A 19,725-nucleotide genomic window follows, 5' to 3' on the forward strand; every position below is an offset into this window, starting at 1 on the left:
AAGCTTTGAGCAGGGAAGTAAGAGGGTCGAGGGTCTTGTGAAAGGATCACTGACAGCTGGGCAGAGAATGGCTGCAGCAAAGAGTATCAGTCAGGATCCAGCTGTGAAAAGAGAACCCACTCCAGTTACTACAGGTGGAGGGGATCTGAAGAGTAAGAGGGGTCAGAGGGACGCATGGAGTGATACCACTGATGAGAAGCTGCTGAAAATTCCCCTGGCTGGAAGGAACCCAGGGGAGCTGCACCAGCACCGGTGCCACCTGGAGATGCTGTCACTGTCATCCTGTATCTCCTAGAGAGCGGCCACCTTGACCAAGGAAGGAATCATCCCAGCTCCTCTTCCACTACAGAAACACCCAGCAACTGCCACAACTCACTGGAAGCCAGCTGGCAGGAGAACCGGGAAAAGAGTTCACACACTCTGGGTGTCTGTGGGACAGATTATAAAAGGGCAGGTGGAGGACTGAGAAATGACAGATAAATAACCTTCACCGAGTCCACAGTAGAAGCAGGAAACCCAGTAGGATGCTACATAAAGTGCCGGTGAAAATGATTATGGCTTGAACTAGGGCAAAAGTGGTTGAATTCAACCACTGGTATTTTTTTTTATGGTATTTTTTTTCTTCAACCACTGGTATTTTTTTTATTAATAATATGCATTTTATTCTATAAAGAAATAAACTATGTTCCAATGTGAGTTACTCTGATACGATAATTTTCATAGATTTTTTTCCACGTACATAACAAATATAATAGAGAAAACTCAATCTCAGCAACTAAGATATATTTCTCTTTCTATGGCCAGTGTTGTAAAAATAGTCTCCAAAACTTTCTGAGAGTTTGTAACCATCCTGTTAAAATGATATACTATTATTTCTTTTAATTGACAAATACATCCATGACAGTCGTCCTTCAACTGGAAAACCACTGGTATTTTTATTATGTTTTGAAACCAGGGCCAAAGAGAAGAGTCAGGATGATCTAAGGCCTGAGTAAATGGGATGAAGGGTGGTACCACTTGCTGAGACTGAGAACACTGGTGGAGGCGTGCACTGTATTTGTCTCGTGGATGAAGAGAAACCAACAGTTCTATGTACAGCTACCTTTAAGATGCCTATTATGAATCCCAGTATGAGTGGGATAGAGCTGAACATACTGGTTGGAGTTCAGAGGAAAGGGTGGGACCAGATGGGATTTAAAATCTTCTCTGACCACCATGCACGGGATTAGATGAGGCTGTGACTGTGGAAAGAGAAGAGGCCCAAGGACTGAGCACTCAGGCACCTGAACACGTCAGGAAGCCTGGAAGGGGAGAAAGGTCCAGCAAGGAAAAACCCAGAGGACTTGGTCAGGGAGGGAAAAGGAAAACCGGAAGAATACAGGGTGATGGCGAACAAGCAAACACACTGTCTCCAGAAGATGGCAATGACTGCTGGGTGTGGAGGCCAAGTAATCAATAAACAACTTATCATAAGACTAAAAGAGGGGTTTTTTTCCGGCCAAACAGGACTATAGCGCAGGAGTGCTGTCTCCACCAAGGAGGAAAGCGCTCTGGCGAAGCATGGTTTTCAACACAGTTTTTTATATCTTGTCAGGACAAAGAACACACATCAAACAGGACAGGATACATGCCTTCAAGGTTTCACAAGAGACAGCGAGCCAGCACGACCCTGGCGTCTGGGAGGGAAGCTCACCCTCGAGGGAGCGCCAGCATCGGCGTCCCAGGAAAGGGACAGACATCCCCACCTTCAAAGCGGAGTCCTTCACGTCTGGATAACGCATTCTTTCCCCGAGTGGTGAAAGCAGAGGCACGAGACAAACAACCACGTGACAAGCTGATAAAGCCCAAGTCAAATCAGGTACAAGCCAGAAGGACTTCCGGCAATCTCCGCAGGTGCAGAGGAGAGCGAGGGGAGAACCCAGCTGCCGCGGGCATTGTCACGTGGGTGCAGGGGGGGGGGTCCGAGCTAGCTGCCCCTCTAGGGAGGGCGGGGCAGGGACCTGGGGGGGGCGGCCCGGAGAGCGGCTGGTAAAGGGTAAAGGAGGGCGTGGGGGCGGGGCTGCTGAGGGGCACTCACCTGGGCGCCGAGTCCCCGCGGCTCCGAGCTGGAAGGGAGCGGGCCGGGCGGGCCGAGGGGCGCCGCGGCGTAAGGGCGACGCCTCCTGAGCCGCTGGGCACGGGGCCCGGTCGGCGAGGTCGTGACCGCGGGGCCCGGCCCCAGCCCGGTCCGGCCCAGCCGTCCGCCCAGCCGTCCTCACCCCCTCGCCTGCCGACTCCTGGGGGCGGGGCCCACGCGGCGTCCGGCGTGCGCAGGTCACGTGGACCACGCCGGCCAATCGGCGCGCGGCTCGGGGTCGACCCTGGCTCGCAGGGCGGTGGCGGAGCAGTTAGCTGCGGCGGAGGAGTTAGCTGCGGCGGAGCTAGCGCGCCGGCGGGACGGAGGTGCGGCCGGGGTCGCTGGGCCCGGGGACGGGGGGCGGGGATGGAGAGGCACCGCCCGGCGGCCCCGCGTCCGGCCCGCTCACCCCGCACGGCGCCCGATCTCCCCTGTCCCCGCAGGACTGGCCATGGAGCGCGAGGTGCAGCGGGTTCGCGCGGCGTTCGGGTCCGGCCGCTCGCGCCCCCTGACGTTCCGGCGGCGGCAGCTCGAGGCCCTGCGCGCGATGGTGCAGGAGCGCGAGAGGGACATCCTGGCGGCCATCGCCGCCGACCTGAGCAAGGTGCGCCCCCGGGACCTGCGCTCCACGGCCTGCCCCTTTTCCGCGGGCAGCTGTGGCCCTTTCCCTTCCCCTTCCCCTGGATATGGGTCATTCGTCCGCTTCGTGTATTGCAGGCCTCTTCCTCCGAGTCGGGTTCTTGTCTTTTAACTTTGCGGTTTCTTATGCAGACACAGGGTTTTGCTTGTCGTCGTTGCGCTCGGATTTCCCTCGATGATGTTAGGTGCCACATCTGTGCACCCGCGAGTCACCCGGAGACCTTGTTACGATGCAGACGATGCTTCACTGGGTCTGGGGGGAGGGGGTCTGAGAGCCCGAGTTTTTGTAAGAAGCTCCCAGGTGATGTACCAATGGAACCACGCTTTGAGTAGCAAGGTCTTGGGGGAGTGTTTCGGGTTTAAAAATGGTCCCCTATGTTTTATAACACTGTTGTTACCACTTTGTTTCTAATTTTTCTCTTCATTTCAGGGGTAACAAGGCCTTGCTCTGGCTTTGCTAGGCTCCTTCGGCCCCTCCCCCTGGAAGATTATTTTGAGGGGTAGTAACATCAGTAGTAACAACAGGAACTCTAAAACTTCCTGTATAGCACTTTTGGTGGAGAGGAACTGTGATGTCAAATAGTAGCGGTGGATTTAAGGAAGATACCCCAAAAAGTCTGACTCATTCACTCTACAAGCATTTCCGAGGGTGTATATATAGGATGACTAAAGAAGTACAATAAACTCCTTGCCCTCGAGGGCTTTAAGTTTGGTTGGGAAACAGAACAGGCACAGAGAAAGTGGGGCTATAGTTTTAAGCCAGTGTATTAAGGCTGAAATGTTAAGATATAGAGGAAAGCATAATGACTATGGTTTATAAAGTGTGATCAAGGCACACCATTATTAATTAGGGAAGTTTTCGTGAAAGAGTTAACGTTTAAGCCTGACTTTAAATGGCTTGGATCAGTAAAGAAAGATTTAAAGGGATTGAATATATTAAGAAGGGAATTAGCAAGTCCTTACTGTGGGCTTGGAGGACACACAGGAATCTGCATGGCGAACCAGCTAGTCTGACAGGTTTGCCTGTCCTGATGCCTTTTTTTTTTTTTTTTTTTTTTTGCATTGCCGTAAGGCTTAGTTCCCCGACCAGGGATCAAACCTGTGTCCCCTGCAGTGGAAGCACAGAAGCCTAACTACTGGACCGTCAGGGAATTCCCTGGCCCGATGCTTCTGACATTCAGGGCCAAGTGTGTCATACCCACAAAGGTTAACTGTGACCTTCTTGTAACAGAGCGAATTCAACGCATACAGTCAAGAAGTCATCACCGTGCTTGGGGAAATTGAGCTTGTGCTGGAGAAGCTTCCTGAATGGGCCGCTGCTAAACCAGCTCAGAAGAACCTGGTCACCATGCTGGACGAGGCCTACGTCCAGCCAGAGCCCCTGGGAGTCGTGCTGATCATCGGAGCTTGGAACTACCCCTTTGTCCTCACCATCCAGCCTCTGATAGGAGCCATCGCTGCAGGTCTGGCGTCAGCTTCCGTCCTTACGTCCTTAATGTACTGGTTGTACGTTAAGGATAGTGGTTAGTTAAATGCATTTGCTGTGGTGGCTCGCCTTGGTTTGCACCAGCAGTGTATTGAGAATTCATAAACGTTATTATTACTTGTTCAGTGGGCTCCAGAGATCTGTGGGGTGACTGCTTTTCGGGGCCCTGGAGAATGGACCTGCGAGGGCGTAGAGGCACGCGCGAGTCCACGGGCCCAGGTTTGGAGTCACACGTCCATAGCGTCATGTGGTTTCAGTTGCCACCTCTGGCTTTGGATGAACCAGTTGATTCTGTCTGACCCCTTTCTTCATTCAAATAAGGGCTCTGGGAGTCATGCTTGCTTGGGTCTACAGCAAATGCCAAGGGATTCATTTCTCAGTTAACCAGGATCCAGACCAACAGCTTTATGTGGGCAAAGCTTGTCTGTGCGATAATCCCAGGGCAAAAGGAAAATCCAAGGGTGGGAGTGAGAACAGTGAGAGAAGGCCAGAGGCCTGGGGGAGCCTGGCTGGGGCCTCCCGTCAAGGACCTACGTGGTGAGCACTGAGGAGTTAGCCTTTGGGAAAGAGGCAGAGGGGCGAGCGCTCACGCCTGTGGTGAGGAAGACAGAACGCAGAGCCAGAAATAACCAGAGGAATTAACCCTTAGCCTGTGCTCCCCACAGGAGCTCCGTCTCATGGATGTTAGAATCGCTCGAGTACTAGACAACGTCCTGCTTTTTGCTTTGTTTAGGAAATGCTGTGATTATCAAGCCTTCTGAAGTAAGTGAAAATACAGCCAAGGCCTTGGCTACGCTCCTCCCTCAGTACTTAGACCAGGTAAGAGGACCTTGCCCCCTCTCTGGCACGTCTGTCTGTCCGTCTGGCACACACTCTGCTCTTCATGCTGGCTTGCGTCATTGGTGGTCAGGCCTCCACACTCATTTTCCCTCAGCCTCCCACGGCTGGCTTAACAAGAGAAGTTAAGTTCCAAAAAAACTGTGGAATAGTTCAGCTACTGTAGTTACACAGTTTGGTCAGGCCCGTGGCCTTATCGGCACCCCTGCTGTTAACAAAGCCTCCGCTGCCATCTGGCATTTCGCATTAACCTTTGATCTGACGTGATTTTAGGTGTATCCTTCTAGTGAGTTATTTATTGAGGGGCTGGTACCGTGCTGGGCGCTCTTCACGAGGTACAGTTACGTGAACACACGTCTACATTTAAACGGGCATGTTTGTGGCCCGAAAACTACAGAAAGAAAAAGGCCTCCTGACCCAGAGTGTGGACCCTCACTCAGAGTTACAGTGCTGGCATTGAAGAGTATCGGAAGCTGGGACTTCCCTGGCGGTCCAGTGGTTAAGACTTCGCCTTCCAATGCAGGGGGTGCGGGTCCGATCCCTGGTCGGGGAGCTGGGATCCCGCGTGCCTTGCGGTCAAAAAACCAAAACAAAAAACAGAAGCAGTATTATAACAAATTCAATACAGACTTTGTAAATGGCCCACATCAAAAAAAAGAAAAACCTTTAAAAAAAAGAGTATCGGAAGCGGTGGAGAAAAGACGATCTCTGAAGCAGAGGTCTGGTGCCCCACGTGGAGGAGATTGTGACGCCACGTGAACTGGGGCCGTTAGCTCTGCGTGGAGGGGTCCTCGGTGCGTGCCAGGGAGACGCAGCTGTGCAGCGTCGCACCTGTGGTCGGCCACGTTTTCTGACAGCGGTCTACAAGCCACCTCCGGTTCTCGAGGAGCCGTGCTCCCCGTGTTGGCTCATCCCTGCCACGGCGGCCATGGAGCAGTGTTGTCCCAGGGCCTGGGGTACCCAGTGCAGAAGGGCGGTGAAGGCAGTGAGGTAGGGCAGATGCTTCACTGTCTCACTCTGCCCGGATGGGGGTCGTCACTGCGGCCCTGCCTCCCTCGGCTTGTTGGGGACCGACCACACAGGCTCTGTGCATTCAGGCGGAGGCGAGCTAAAGCCTGAAACGCCTGTCGGGCCGCTGAGCTGTGAGTAGAGATGGAGGGGAAACACGGGGCCCACCAGCTGGCTTGTGCTCGGTGTCCCGCCGCCGCTCTTCACACCGTGACTATCCTCTCCCGTGCGATAGCTGCAGACGGTTGCACGGTGCACATGAGGGTTCAGTGCAAAGCGCTGTGACATCCCCCCATCACAAGAGGAGGCTGAGGCTCAGAGGCGTCGGGTGGCCGCCAGCAGGCACGTGAGCCAGAGGATGACGGGGCGCAGGTGCAGCCCGGACCTGCCCCTGGAAGCGCTCCCCTGCCGGCCTTTGCACACATTCGGGCGCAGTTACTCGGTTCCCCCCGTGCCCTGAGCCCCACGCTGAGCCGCGTGCAGAGAGGACGTCCGGGTGGACGCGCCTGGGGCCTGTCCTGTGGTCACCGACAGTGGCCACGTTCCCACAACCCTCCCCTCTCCCAGCCCCCGTCTTGTGGTTTCCCGGGGCCAGTCTCCACCTTTTCCTGGTTTCACTGAATGTTACGTGTTTACGTCAGACGATAGGATTCCTTCGGTGATGCGAGTGTTTGTCTTTCTTTAAGGACCTGTACGCGGTTGTTAATGGTGGCGTCGAGGAAACCACGGAGCTTCTGAAGCAGCGATTTGACCACATTCTCTACACGGGAAACACCACTGTTGGAAAAATTGTCATGGAAGCCGCCGCCAAGCATCTGACCCCGGTGACCCTTGAACTGGGAGGGAAGAGTCCGTGTTACGTTGACAAAGACTGTGACCTGGACGTTGCCTGCAGGTGAGACCGGTTATCTGGACTCCCCCGGCAGGCTGGCATGCCCTGTACCTCCTCGCTGGGCACTGCCGTTGATGTCCTCACAGGGACCAGAACTCTTTCACAAACCACGCCTTGGCGCCACAGCCAGAGGAGATGAACACGAGGCTGTGACATCACACAGTTGCCCTCAGGATGAGGAAAAGCTATTTCTGTTCTCTAGATAATAGACCTGGCAAGAAGTTTTACTGTTCTGATAGCTGATCCAGGAAGTAGGTAATGCCAGTAGGTAATGCCAGGGATTCTGTGTGCCTAATAAGATCTTTAAATTTCCAAAGAAAGGGCATTATGCTGATCTCTTAACTGAGTTCCTTTATTGATAAAACCAATAATTCTCATCTTTTAACTGAGATGAGAATAATAGCATCTTGCATCTGAGAACCAGAAGATGCAAGGTTTCGGGTTGTCTCCGCTAAATCAGTTCAGCTAACAGGAAGCGCCCAAACCCACAGCTGACTGTGCTGGCATGGCGTGGCTCTCCCTCCCTTCAGACAAGGGGAGCGGGGGGCGTTGGCCGGGCTCCGGGTGGGCTCTGTAAGTAGACGTCTACTTGCTGGAACAGGGGACCCCGGTTCGTGGGTTTCCATCCGAGCCCGGGCCCAGCGTCCCAGATCGGGGAGGGCTTCTGGTCCTGCCTGTACCTGGCATCTTGCAGCAGGACCAAGCCACAGCAGGAGCCGTGCTGTCTGTGGAACCCCTGTCCTCCCAGATGTCCTCTCGGCCGGGGTGGGAGAAGGAGGGTGTCAGGAGGCTGTTTCTCTCTTTTCCTGCCGCAGGCAGTGGCTTCCCTGCGTATAAAGTAACGTTTCTCATGAATTGGCAGGAGGCTTTCCCTGCTTTGTAGAACAGCCTACGCCAATTGAAAATGCGTCCTCAGTTCCAGCCAACTGATATAGAGATGAGTTTTCGAAACATTTTTTTTAATCAAGATTACCAAATACATATACGTACTAGTAATCTTGACAGCTAGCTGAAAAACGTTCAGACGGCGCCGAAGCGCGTGACAGGGGCGTGGGGACTGAACTCTGCCTGCTCGTGCTTTTCCCAGACGCATCGCCTGGGGCAAGTACATGAACTGCGGCCAGACCTGCATCGCCCCCGACTACGTGCTCTGCGAGCCGTCCCTCCAGGACCTGATTGTGCGGAAGGTGAAGGAGGCCGTGAAGGTTCGTGTTTCCCACCTCTGGGTCCACTGGTCTCACTGGGATACAGAGTGAAATCAGATGTTTGCAGGGGGCATCGCCCCACCCCCTCCCGGGAACATTCCAGGAGCAGGTGACTGAACTAATTTCCTGGCTAATGCAAAGTGCTCTCGTAGCGTGGTAGCAGGGTGAGGTTGGTGCTGCACACGCTGACACTGTCCAGTTGATTTGTGGACGGCACAACTCGTTAGGTGTAGAACGGACCTTAAAAAAAAAAGCCCAGTAGCTGTTGTGTGGTCTGGGGAGAACATCGCGAGGCCTCTGTGGTGTGGCCAAGGCCCTCGCCGCGGTGCGGCGATCGAGGTTAGCGGTGCTCGGCTGTGCCGGCGGTTTACAGAAGCCAGCAGTTTCGAGGAACGTGCACTCTTGACGCGGCCATCAGTCTTTGAGGGCGTTTCAAATGGCCATCTCTAGCGAGGGGACCAAGGAAGGCTACACGGTGGTGTCCTGAGCTGAGCCAGAAGGAACGTAGGACTGGGACTGGAAGAAAGGAAGGGATGAAGCTGTGACAGCTCAGCGGTGGGAGCCCCCTGGGTGGAGAAACTATTGGAACCACCGTTGTTCACTTGCCGGGTACTGACCGAGCCCTGAAAGAAAGGCTCTGGAACACCCAGGAGTGACGTAGGTGAGCAGCAAGGTGACGTGGAAGTTGGACGTTAGTGGCGGGACCGCGATGGGGCCGGACAAGGAGAGCGTGAAAGGGGAGCTTGGCCCGACTCTGGGAAGACACTGGGGCTGCTGGGGACGTGCTCGGGTGAGTGTGGTGAGGAACTGGGTTTCCAGGAGGCGTGTGTTCTCTCGTCGCCGTGGCTCTCCACTGGGGGTCACCGGGAGCCGTTTCAGAAAAGCCCCCAGTCCCCCGCTCCGAAGACGGTGGTCCAGCAGGGCTGGGGTCTCCAGGTGATGCTGAGGTGCGGCCAGCGCTGAACGCCACTCCTGTGGCTCCGGCGCTGGGGCCCCAGAGCACACATTGCAGCACGCTGCCCGGGAGCTTCCTTCCTCCCGGTTCGAGGCGGGTGCGGGGGGCGGACCGTGCTCAGTGCCGCTGGAGAGTAGATTGAGAGCTCCCGCGGGGCTGACTGCTTGGCTTCTGAGGCTCTCTTACTCTGGGTGACTTACCAAGACTGTGTTTTGATCTTTTGAGTGGTTTCACGGTTATCTGTGACTGGTGGAAGTTCCAGTCCAGAGAAGACCTGACACGAGGAAATAGTGCAAAGCTCAGCAAACCCTTTCTGCAAAAGGGGAAACACACAGGCGGTCAGTGTTTTAGGCTTTGCAGGTCACAGGGCCTCTGCCACCACCACCCAGCTCCTCGCAGGACAGCAGCCAGAGCTGATAGGCAAGCGCGCGTGTGGCCCCGACACGGGGCGAGACCCCCCCTACTTGCTCTGTGTCCACCCCCAGGAGGGACCCATGCCAACCCCCGAAACCGTGGAAAATGGGAGACGTGTGTGTGTGCTTTAACTCCTGTCCTTGACCTGCCAAAGAGCTTAGTCTTACTGCTGTTAAAGGATTTGGGGGCTGGGGGGTTGGATTCTGTGAGGATACAAAACCAGATTTGGGGCCATGGTGAATTTTATAATTATTAAAGAAATTAAAATATGGGTCTTTGGTGACAACTAGATACTGCTGTTTTCAACAGGAATTTTATGGAGAAAACGTAAAAGCATCCCCCGACTATGAAAGGATCATCAACCTTCGTCATTTCAAGAGGATACGAGGTTTGCTTGAAGGACAGAAGATAGCTTTTGGCGGGGAGACCGATGAGGCCACACGCTACATAGGTAACGGAGACTCATCTCGTCCTGTAGGGAGGGGCCGCTCAACAGTTTTTATTGACACTCTTTCCCGACACTGAATAAACTATTAGGTGTAGAGTGATTAATAAGCTATTAAATACTGCTTTCTGGTATACTGCTTTGTTACAAGCAAGTTAAAGATGACTTTATATATGTATACGTTGAGTAACTCTATTTAGTTGTTTGTATTTACACACGTATTTTATCTAACTTTTTCTTCCTGGCAACCTTGAGAAGCAGAACCAGACTCTGTAGTTATTTCCAGCTTACGGCTGGGAAAACAGCCCAGAGAAGGAAATAGCTCAACCACAATCGCACAGCTAGCCGACAGCAGTCCTGTTCCAGAAAGAACGTTTTCACCCATCATGCTTGACCTCGCTATTGACTTTCTTGTTGTGTTCTTTGTTTTTTTGCCACGAGTATATATCACTTTTGAATTTTAAACACACTTATCTAAAATAACACCTAAGATGAGGGAAGAATCACTCATGGGGACTTCCCTGGTGGCGCAGTGGTTAAGAATCCTCCTGCCAATGCAGGGGACACGGGTTCGAGCCCTGTTCCGGGAAGATCCCACATGCCACGGAGCAACTAAGGCCATGCGCCACAACTACTGAGCCTGTGCTCTAGAGCCTGCAAGCCACAACTACTGAAGCCCGCGTGCCACAGCTACTGAGACCACCTGCCACAACTACTGAAGCCCGCGCATCTAGAGCCCGCACATCTAGAGCCCGTGCTCCCAACAAGAGAAGCCACCGCAGTGAGAAGCCCGCGCACCGCAAGGAAGAGCAGCCCCCACGCGCCGCAACTAGAGAAAGCCCGCGCGCAGCAACAAAGACCCGGCGCAGCCCAAAGTAAATAAATAAACAAACTTATTTAAAAACAAAAGGTCACACCTGAAGTTGGCGAAAAAGCTGCTGCGCAGACCTGTCTGCCCGCTTCCTCTCGTCATCACCAAAAGCCCCAGCTTTTCAAAAACAGAGCTCAAGGGACGCAAACAGTACGGAGAAAAGTACGCTCTCGGCCTGTTAGTTCAGCGGCTCCATAACACCCCCAGAGCCATGGGGGTTCGTCTTTGGGTCCTGCCGGCCCAGCACGTTGACTGCCTGCCTCTATGCCCATGAGTGGCGAGAGGGAAGGTCGGCCGTGATTAGCTCAGACTAGTTAGGAGCTTCCCCCAGCCTGGCCCAGGGTCACCTCACCCAAGCGCGTGGCTCTGCAGAGGGGGATGGACACCGCTCTGGCCCAGGGAAGCCGCGGGCGGCAGATCTGAGGCAGCGGCTTCTGTACCCCCGGGCGTGCTGCAGAGAGCCGTCCCGTGCCATGCCTCCAGGACAACCTGGTCGTAACCGTGGGTGGAGGCAAGAGCACGCTTGTTCTGTCAGGTGTCTTCTCCTGTAGTCGACCCTCCAGCCCATCCGCAGGGTCTCCCCGAGCACTGCGGCTTGGGGACTTCTTGGTGTGGACACTGGACACCCCACAAAGCTCTTCAGGATCCATGTCGTCCTCCGGTCTGTGTCTTTCCCCAGAGTGGACGGAACGCTGAGATAAGGCTTAGGGAATCCCACCATTTCATTACGTTTTCTGAACCTGACGCAGTTGTAATCAAGATCAAAGAGATCACAGGCAGGAACGTACTTCTATTAAGAAGCTGTACTGGTTTGGTCCACCGAGGGGCCCTCTGTGCTCCCAGGAAGGCCTATCCACAGAAAGACGCAGGAATGTGGTGCTGAACAGGGTTAAACACGCACAGGTTTTACTCAAGCCTGTATCTCCCCCTGGGTTTGCACAAGGATCCCTGATGCACACGCATGGAGACGTAATATTTGCACGCTTCACCCACGTACTTGGGACTTGTCTCAGTAGACGACACCTGGGCGGGAGTGGGGAAGGGATGGGTGGGTGACCCAGTGAGCCAGACGTGAGGTGAGAGTTCGGCATTTCTGTCTCCTGCTTGAGCGTTTTCATTTTTCAGCCCCAACGATACTCACTGATGTGGATCCTAAAACCAAAGTGATGCAAGAGGAAATTTTTGGACCAATTCTTCCAATAGTGCCTGTGAAGAATGCAGAAGAAGCCATACAGTTCATAAATGAACGCGAAAAGCCCCTGGCTTTCTACGTGTTTTCTCATAACACTAAGGTAAACTTCCCAGCATGCAGCTCGCTCTCAGAAGCCATGCTCCTTCTCTGCTGTACAGCAAATGCTGATTATTTCGTCTGGTGCCAGAGTCCCCCAGTCCTGGGTAATGAGGCCCTGGGGTTAGGGCTGTGAACCTTCCCTTACTCCCTGGGGTCAGAGCTGAGTCTTCGGGGCGAGCGTCACAAGCCTGGTGACTCACAGACACCTGCCATGTCACTGGGAGACGTCTGAGCGCCTGCATCAGAAGCGCTTCTGCTGTTGATCTGTAGGGGGTCCTGTGGTAGAGCCCCGGCTCTTACCCACGCGGCGTCCGCGGTCCGCAGGGCAGTGTCTCTGGCGCTGCTGAGGGAGGTGCTTGGGAAGCCTCGGACGTGGCTTTCTCCAGCCACGGGGCTTTGTGGTTGGAGTGGTGTTGCCGTCCCAGCCGGGCCGGCAGACCACACGCCACCCCAGGCCCAGCAGCCCTGCCGCCGCCCTCCACGCGGCCTGTCCGTATGCACCTTGAGGTGACCGGCTGCTGCTAAGGGACAGTGGCCTCAAGGTGGGCCAGTGGGCCAGGAGCCTCTGAAGAAAGGGGAAAACTCGGAAGGGAGGGTGCAGCCAGGTGAGGTCGAGGAGTTCCCACGGCAGGTGTTTTCTGCAGAGCCTCTGCCGGGGCCACGCAGGGAGTCTCGGGGCAGCTTCTAGAGCTGGTGATGCTGGCGGTGCTGGCGTGGTACCGATCTCTACAGACCGTCCAGGAAGACCGGACGTGCGGGGCTCAGCTGGGAATGGGTTAGTGGCACACAGCGGTCTGACGGTTGAAATGACCACAGGCAGTGAAATGACCACAGGCAGACGGTTGAAATGACCACAGAGTGGAAGCTGCGGTCTGCGGCCCAGGCACGGGGCGGCGGGCCAGGCTCGGTCCCAGGGTCAGCAGTGACCTTTGCTACAGAGGACTTGGTGGGTCAGCAGCCAGGGGAGGTGACATTTACCAGTCCAGTGTCATCGTGCCCATTCACGTCCCGGGCCAACCAGCGATTTCCTTCAAAAATAGGATGCTACCTCTGAAATCTTGAATCTTTTTTACATTTCCTAGAAACGAAATGATACCTGTTAATCACATGCCATCCTTTAAAGCAGAGATAGAGAAATATTAACAATTTTTAAAACCTGGAATATAGCCTGAACCATCCCTGGTAAGAAAGGCCCTGGCTGTGGTCCCGGGGGTCCAGCACTGGGGTGTGCCCGGGTGCATGGGCCCAACTCTTCAGGTCGTCCAGGTCTCGCTCAGTGCCCCCAGCCTCGAGGAGGATGTGGGTCCCAGGCCAGCGGCGACTGACCCGGAGCCTCTGTTCCTTCTCGTCCTCAGCTCATCAAGCAAATGATCGACAGGACGTCCAGCGGGGGCGTCACGGGCAACGACGTCATCATGCACTTCATGCTCAGCTCCCTGCCCTTCGGAGGCGTGGGTGAGGCCCCCTCCCGATCACTGCCCCTGCAAGCCGCTGCCTGGGGTCCACCTCTGTCCCGCCCCCTGCTCTCCATCCCCAGTCTGTAATGACTGTTCTTTCTTGCGTTGCTTCACTGGTTTATGGATCTTCTCCCAGATTCAGGGCATTTCTTAGGCCAAAAATCAGGTCTCAGTTGAATTCATAAATGCCCTCTGTCCTTTATCGAATGAGGTAGCACGTGACGGGCTCACAGCGCCAGGAGCAGACAGCAGCCAAGGGCTTGAACGTCCCTTTGCTTTTTGGGGCTAAAGGGGCAAAACCAAACAAAACACTGTAGAAAGTTACAAGGGAAAATGTAGTAGCCTCTGAGGCATAAGCACTGTTCACATTTTGCCTTGTCGTTTAGATTTTCTTCCTTAAAATGCACGTCTCTTGACACACGTCACAGAGTCTCCCTGCAGCTTCAGCTGTCACCTAGGTGATGCCCCAGCGGCCCGGCCCCAGTAAGCTGCGCGCCGGGTGCCTTGTGCCACGTGCTCGTCCGCCCGGCTCACGTGACCGAGCAGAGACGTGAGCACGGTCCCGGAGCACAGGTCCGAGAGGCCTGTTGCCACACAGCCGCTTGACCCCACTGTCCTGGCCTTGGGCACTTTCCAGGAGCCTGGGGGAGCAGTGGCTCAGGCACGTGCCACGGCGGGAACAGGCACATGCGGCTCTTGGAGTGGACCACTTGGAGTCCCGCTCGGGCCCTGCCCAGCCCCCTCTCCCTCTCAGGAGGTGGGGCTCTGGTGAGAGTGAGCTTGGTCCCTGGCATCAGTGACAGCCAGCACCCCGGGAGCTGCCGGTCCCTGCCCTGCTCTCGGAGAGCGTCCTGTGCCAGGGGCCCGCCGTGCGGGGGGCGCTAGGAGGACGTCCTGGAACGAGCCACGTGCGCCGGTGGAGGGGTGCAGCCGGGGCGCCGTGTGCACGGAAGGAGCGCCATCACCCACAGCGGAGCCCGTCTCGTCTGTTCCTTTATTTCAGGGTCCAGTGGGATGGGAGCGTATCACGGAAAACACAGTTTCGATACTTTTTCGCATCAGCGTCCCTGTTTATTAAAAAGCCTGAAGCGAGAAGGCGCAAACAAACTCCGGTATCCTCCCAATAGCCAGTCGAAGGTGGACTGGGCCAAACTGTTCTTCCTGAAACGGCTCAACAGAGGGAAACTCGGGCTTCTGCTGCTTGCCCTCCTGGGCGTCGTGGTGGCGGTGCTCATGAAGGTGAGTCCCCAGGACTCGGGCGCGCGGCGCCTCCAGGTGCACCTCTTGCGTCTCGGGAGCACCTCCGGTCTTTCAAGCAGCTCTCTCTTATTAACTTCCAGAGCCTAAGACTGAGGTCAGGGACCTTCAGGCTGCTGGGCCGCCCTGCTTTTCCGGGCATCCCCGGCTGCCTCTGTGCTCCGGCGGCAGGGACCGTGCAGCCCACAGGCCTCAGTCCTTACAGGGGGCGTGTGGCGGCCTCTGGTCTGCGAGTTCTGAGCCCCGTCGAGCGTGCTGCCGAAGTCCGAGCCGCCTCACCCTCTGACCCTCTTGCTGTTGGTGACTGAGTGTCAGTTTGGTTCCTGGGTGTGCAGGAACCCGGTGTGCGTGGAGGTGGAGGACGGCGTGCCGGGGACGGGGCTGGTGGGGAAGCAGCTGTGCTGGGGGAAGCTGGCCTGTGGCGTTTCTCTCTGGTGACTGGCCGTTCCGGGCGTGGACTTGCTAAGAGACCCTCATGACGGCCAGTGTCCAAGGACGGGTCCGTATCCTCGGGGCGGGGCCAGATTCAAGCATTTAATGGAAACAGCTGTGTTCATATCTGTATTTTGTTGAAATGTTGAAAGGGGGTCGGCTCACCTTACAGTGTCACAGCTTTGGTGGAACTGGACCTACCGGTCACGTCTGAGATCGTTTGGGTTTCCTCGGAAATACCAGGCTGTGCTGAGGAGAAAGGCCCTGTTGATTTTTCTGGCAGTTCACAGATTGTGCCGTCCTGGGAGCCAGGAACGCCAGAACCCAGCCCCGTCTGTTGAGAGGAGGTTGGGCTGTTTCTTTCCTTTCTGTCAAGTGGGCCAGCTTGGGGTGTGTTCTCTTCCAGTCATTTGTTTTTCTACACTTGGAGGCTTAGGCGTTATCAGAAAAAGAATGTCTCCAGACGTTCTGGACCATGGCCTAGAGCGTCAGAGTGTGAAAACTTAACTTGGCCACAGGTTTCCAAGGGTGAGGTCGGCTTGCTGGACTCTCACGATTAGAGGTCGTGGCTTAGCTGGGTCTGGGTGAAGCATTCATTACTTCCAGAAAAAGATGGTCTCATGCACTCAGCTGTCCCAGAGGACATGCCTGCTGACCCACTCATAGTCACCTTCCTTTGTTTCAGAATTTGAGAATAATCTTATAAAAAGCTCCAAGTCGCTATTTATTTTGGTTTTGAGTTGTTTCGTTTTTTTTTTTTTTTAAAACTTCGACTTTAGAATTCATGTAGCAGACTTAGTGAATCAAAACATCTTGTGGGGCGTAGAACTTTCTGGGTTTTTTTCTTCCGCTTCTTCCTGAGGTCGGAGGTGCGCTTGGGTCTCTGGTCACTGTTAGCCTATCTTTCTTCCCCGAGACGTGGGTCCCCAGCCTGACAGGCATCTTCTTGGTCTGGATGGAGTTTCTTAGCCTCATGGAAAATTCGGAGGTGCGGGCTGACTGTGCCCCGTATTCCCAGGAGGGCTCCCCCAGGTGCAATGTCCCGTGCCCCACAGGCTAGGGCAGGCCAGGTGGCCCGCCCAGAGTTCCCGAAAGGGTTTGGCAGACAAGCCTTTCTCTGGTAGGGTCTAGAGAAGCAGCAGTGTATAAAAACGTTTATTCGGCTGGGAACAAGAAAATATGGCTTTGATCCCGGGCTCTGGGATCGACTTAATTATGGCTTCGGCCGAGGCCTCTTCTGAGCCCAGAGAGCGAGGGCACGGGCACCCGGAGGTCCAGGCCGCTTCCAGCCGCACCTCTCTGCGCTCCTTACTGGGAGCCCGTGTGTTCGTCGTCCCGATTGTTTTGGATTCAGTGTGAGACGGCGTAAAGATTTGGGGGTTTCTCTCCTCTTTGCTGCTTCTCTGCTCTTCTCTCTGTGTTTTTACCCGCTTCTTATCAAATCACCTTTTAAACAAATGACTCTGAGCCTAAACTGTCCATTTACTTGAGGAATCTACTGGCGGTAACTGCAGACATTTTTCTGAAATTGCTTTTTGCACTTAGTAGTTATTTTGTTATGTGCTTGAATATGATTTTAGTAATTCACTTTACTAGAATTAGAATGGATTTGGAACATTTTAAAATGGGAAACTGAAAGCGGCAAAACTGTCCATCCAAAGGGAACATGTCAGAACCTCAGAGTGGGGGAAAAAGTTGAGGAAAATAAAAGGTTCAGATTGAACGATGTCATCGGGCCTTTGAAAATGAAATCCAACGTTTGAACTCTGCGGTTGTGGCCGTGCTTCTTTAAGCCTCAGTGGGTACTGGTGAAATTCACCACTGGGGGAGGGCATGACCTGTCATCCTCAGCCCGGCCACACTTAAGACTCCTTAGGGATCTGTGGGCCTTGTTGACATGGTCCTTAGGACAGACGGTACGTGTCAGGGTCCCGATCCTGGGCCCATGTTCCAGGGCTGGTGGGGACATTGTAAACCGGTGGTAACCCAGATTCCTTTCTCCTCCCCCAGGCTGGATGCTACTGAAGAGTGATCCGTGCCGCCGCGTCGTCCTCTCTACCGAATTATTCTTCTACCAAATAATTAATGAACCAGTAATTTTTAAATCCTGCCAAAAATTGTAAGACAGTATGCAGATGCACCATCGCCAAACCTAAACGTCATTGCCACTCACCGTTAATAAAACTCACCGTTTCAGCCAAAGCCCAGCACTCGCCCGCCCAGTAGTGAGACGCTCGGAGAACCCCCATCCCTAGAGCTCTGGGCTGGGGGAGGGGAGAGCGCGCTGGGAGAACCTGAGTTCGCAGAACCTGCTCAGCGACTCTGCTGCTCAGGGGACATGGGACACCCTGCCCTTACCGCGGGCATCACCCTGTGGCCTTCCAGAGCCCAGCCCCGCCCAGGCTTCCAGGTCTCAGTCCAGAGAGGTAAGGCGAGGTCTCCCAGCCCCCTTGGGGTTCGAGGCACTAGAACTGAGGTGTGGGGGCTCCCTGTCCCTCGTCTGTCGGGACTTGAAAGCCTGACCTCCGGGAGTCGGCCCTCCTCTCTCATCCACTCTCTGTCCTGTCTCGTGCTTGGTCTGTGATGGTCCGTGCGGCCGTCCACACGTGGTTTTGTGACTCATGTCACTCACTCAGAGCATCTTGTAAATCCTAGGGCTTCCTGGAAGACAGTTGCCAATTTCATACAAGTATCAGCTATCATTCCTAGGGTGCAGGAGTTGTAGAGTTCTGCGTCTTACAAAACCCACCTGGCATTTTTTACTGCTGTCCTGGAAGTACTCATAACAATACTTATCCTCGCATAATAGGACCTTCAAGTTGCAAGTTAATGGCTCTTCAAGGACAAATCCAAGTTTCTTATTTCTGTAGCACAAGGCAAGTAAATTTCCCTTTTTTAGACTTGAGAGAGATGCCTTTCTGAATAGATTGGGTCCACAGAACTTAACGTGGGGACCATTTCCTGTCCTGGACGGCTCTGCAGCCCTGAGAGCCTCGGGGGCTGGTGAGCGGGCGTCTGTAGGAGGACCCTGAGCCACAGCAGCTGCCCCGCCAAAGGGGACGGAAGACACAGGGAGATGACACCACCCCCTACCCCCACCCCCCGGACCCCGGCCTGGGGCACTTCAGCCAGATGGAAAGTCTGAAGGAGAGCCCTCGGGGCAGGGGGCCGGTGGTGGTCCGGGCTGCAGGGGCCGCACCCTCCCCGCCTCCACGCTTGAGAAGACTCGGCCGCTCAGTGAGAGAGTGTAACTCACTCTAGGAACGTGTGATCTACCACTGAGTGAACTGCTCCGTTAGGCTGTCTGCAGTATGTTACATCTGCATCACAGGACAAGGTGGTGAGAATCCATCACTAGACTAGTTTAGGAAACAGCTGCTTAAACCACTATCAGAATAATCAATCATAAAAGAGCTCAGACAGAATTTCAATACGGAATTTTCATTTGGTATATTGTACGTTACACTTTTTTTATATACAGCAGGTTATTAGTCATCCATTTTATACACATCAGTGTACACATGTCAATCCCAATCTCCCAGTTCATCCCACCACCACCACCCCCCCCACTTTCCCCCCTTGCTGTCCATACATTTGTTCCCTACATCTGTGTCTCTATTTCTGCCCTGCAAACCGGTTCATCTGTACCATTTTTCTAGATTCCACATATATGCATTAATGTACGACATTTTTCTCTTTCTGACTTACTTCACTCTGAATGACAGTCTCTAAGTCCATCCACGTCTCTACAAATGACCCAGTCTTGTTCCTTTTTATGGCTGAGTAATATTCCATCGTATATATATGTACCATGTCTTCTTTATCCATTGATCTGTCGATGGGCATTTAGGTTGCTTTCATGACCTGGCTATAGTAAATAGAGCTGCAATGAACGTTGTAGTATGTGTCTCTTTTTGAATTATGGTTTTCTCAGGGTATATGCCCAGGAGTAGGTTTTTTAAGGAACCTCCATACTGTTCTCCATAGTGGCTGTATCAATTTACATTCCCACCAACAGTGCAAGAGGGTTCCCTTTTCTCCACACCCTCTCCAGCATTGATTGTAGATTTTTTTGATGATGGCCATTCTGACCGGTGTGAGGTGATACCTCACTGTAGTTTTGATTTGCATTTTTCTAATAATTAGTGATGTTGAGCCTCTTATCCATCTGTATGTCTTCTTTGGAGAAATGTCTATTTAGGTCCTCTGCCCATTTTTTGATTGGGTTGTTTGTTTTTTTTAAGATTGAGTTGCATGAGCTGTTTATATATTTTGGAGATTAATCCTTTGTCCGTTGATTTGTTTGCAAATATTAAACATTCTAATTAAGCAAAATTATTGACTTGTCTACTAGTATATTCTGCTTCAGAATAAATACATTGTATTTGGTAAAATTGGCATGAATTGTAATAACGTTCTT

General features: G+C 53.8%; 2 protein-coding genes and 1 pseudogene across 3 annotated transcripts in view; 2 read left to right on the top strand and 1 right to left on the bottom strand.

Moving 5' to 3' along the window:
* The window catches only part of LOC137212253 (receptor-binding cancer antigen expressed on SiSo cells pseudogene), a 109,836-nt pseudogene extending 107,649 nt beyond the window's left edge, over positions 1 to 2,187 (bottom strand).
* Positions 1 to 19,725, top strand: part of LOC137212250 (multidrug and toxin extrusion protein 2-like) — a 352,581-nt gene that overhangs the window by 77,978 nt on the left and 254,878 nt on the right. The window lies entirely within an intron of this gene.
* On the top strand, positions 1,922 to 19,640 carry ALDH3A2 (aldehyde dehydrogenase 3 family member A2). Of its 2 annotated transcripts, none has more exons than XM_067715428.1 (11): positions 1,922 to 1,941; positions 2,560 to 2,720; positions 3,987 to 4,218; positions 4,975 to 5,060; positions 6,773 to 6,981; positions 8,066 to 8,183; positions 9,862 to 10,003; positions 11,994 to 12,160; positions 13,515 to 13,614; positions 14,620 to 14,855; positions 17,316 to 19,640. In XM_067715428.1, exons 2-11 carry the CDS (start codon positions 2,568 to 2,570, stop codon positions 17,328 to 17,330), a joined length of 1,458 nt encoding a protein of 485 aa, XP_067571529.1. In that variant the 5' UTR covers positions 1,922 to 1,941; positions 2,560 to 2,567; the 3' UTR covers positions 17,331 to 19,640. The 2 variants fall into 2 exon arrangements, with proteins under 2 accessions (XP_067571529.1, XP_067571528.1); XM_067715427.1 differs by lacking the exon at positions 1,922 to 1,941 and adding an exon at positions 2,310 to 2,442.

Source organism: Pseudorca crassidens, chromosome 19, assembly GCF_039906515.1.
Source record: "Pseudorca crassidens isolate mPseCra1 chromosome 19, mPseCra1.hap1, whole genome shotgun sequence".
In the NCBI taxonomy this organism is placed as follows: Eukaryota; Metazoa; Chordata; class Mammalia; order Artiodactyla; family Delphinidae; genus Pseudorca; species Pseudorca crassidens.

What these genes read in the sequence shown, in the direction of transcription:
- ALDH3A2 (XM_067715428.1), top strand. Translation starts at nt 2,568, where the DNA reads ATGGAGCGCGAGGTGCAGCGGGTTCGCGCGGCGTTCGGGTCCGGCCGC. An exon ending in GATAGGAGCCATCGCTGCAG is followed by an intron (nt 4,219 to 4,974) that starts GTCTGGCGTCAG and finishes TGCTTTGTTTAG; the next exon opens with GAAATGCTGTGATTATCAAG. An exon ending in AGGTGAAGGAGGCCGTGAAG is followed by an intron (nt 8,184 to 9,861) that starts GTTCGTGTTTCC and finishes TGTTTTCAACAG; the next exon opens with GAATTTTATGGAGAAAACGT.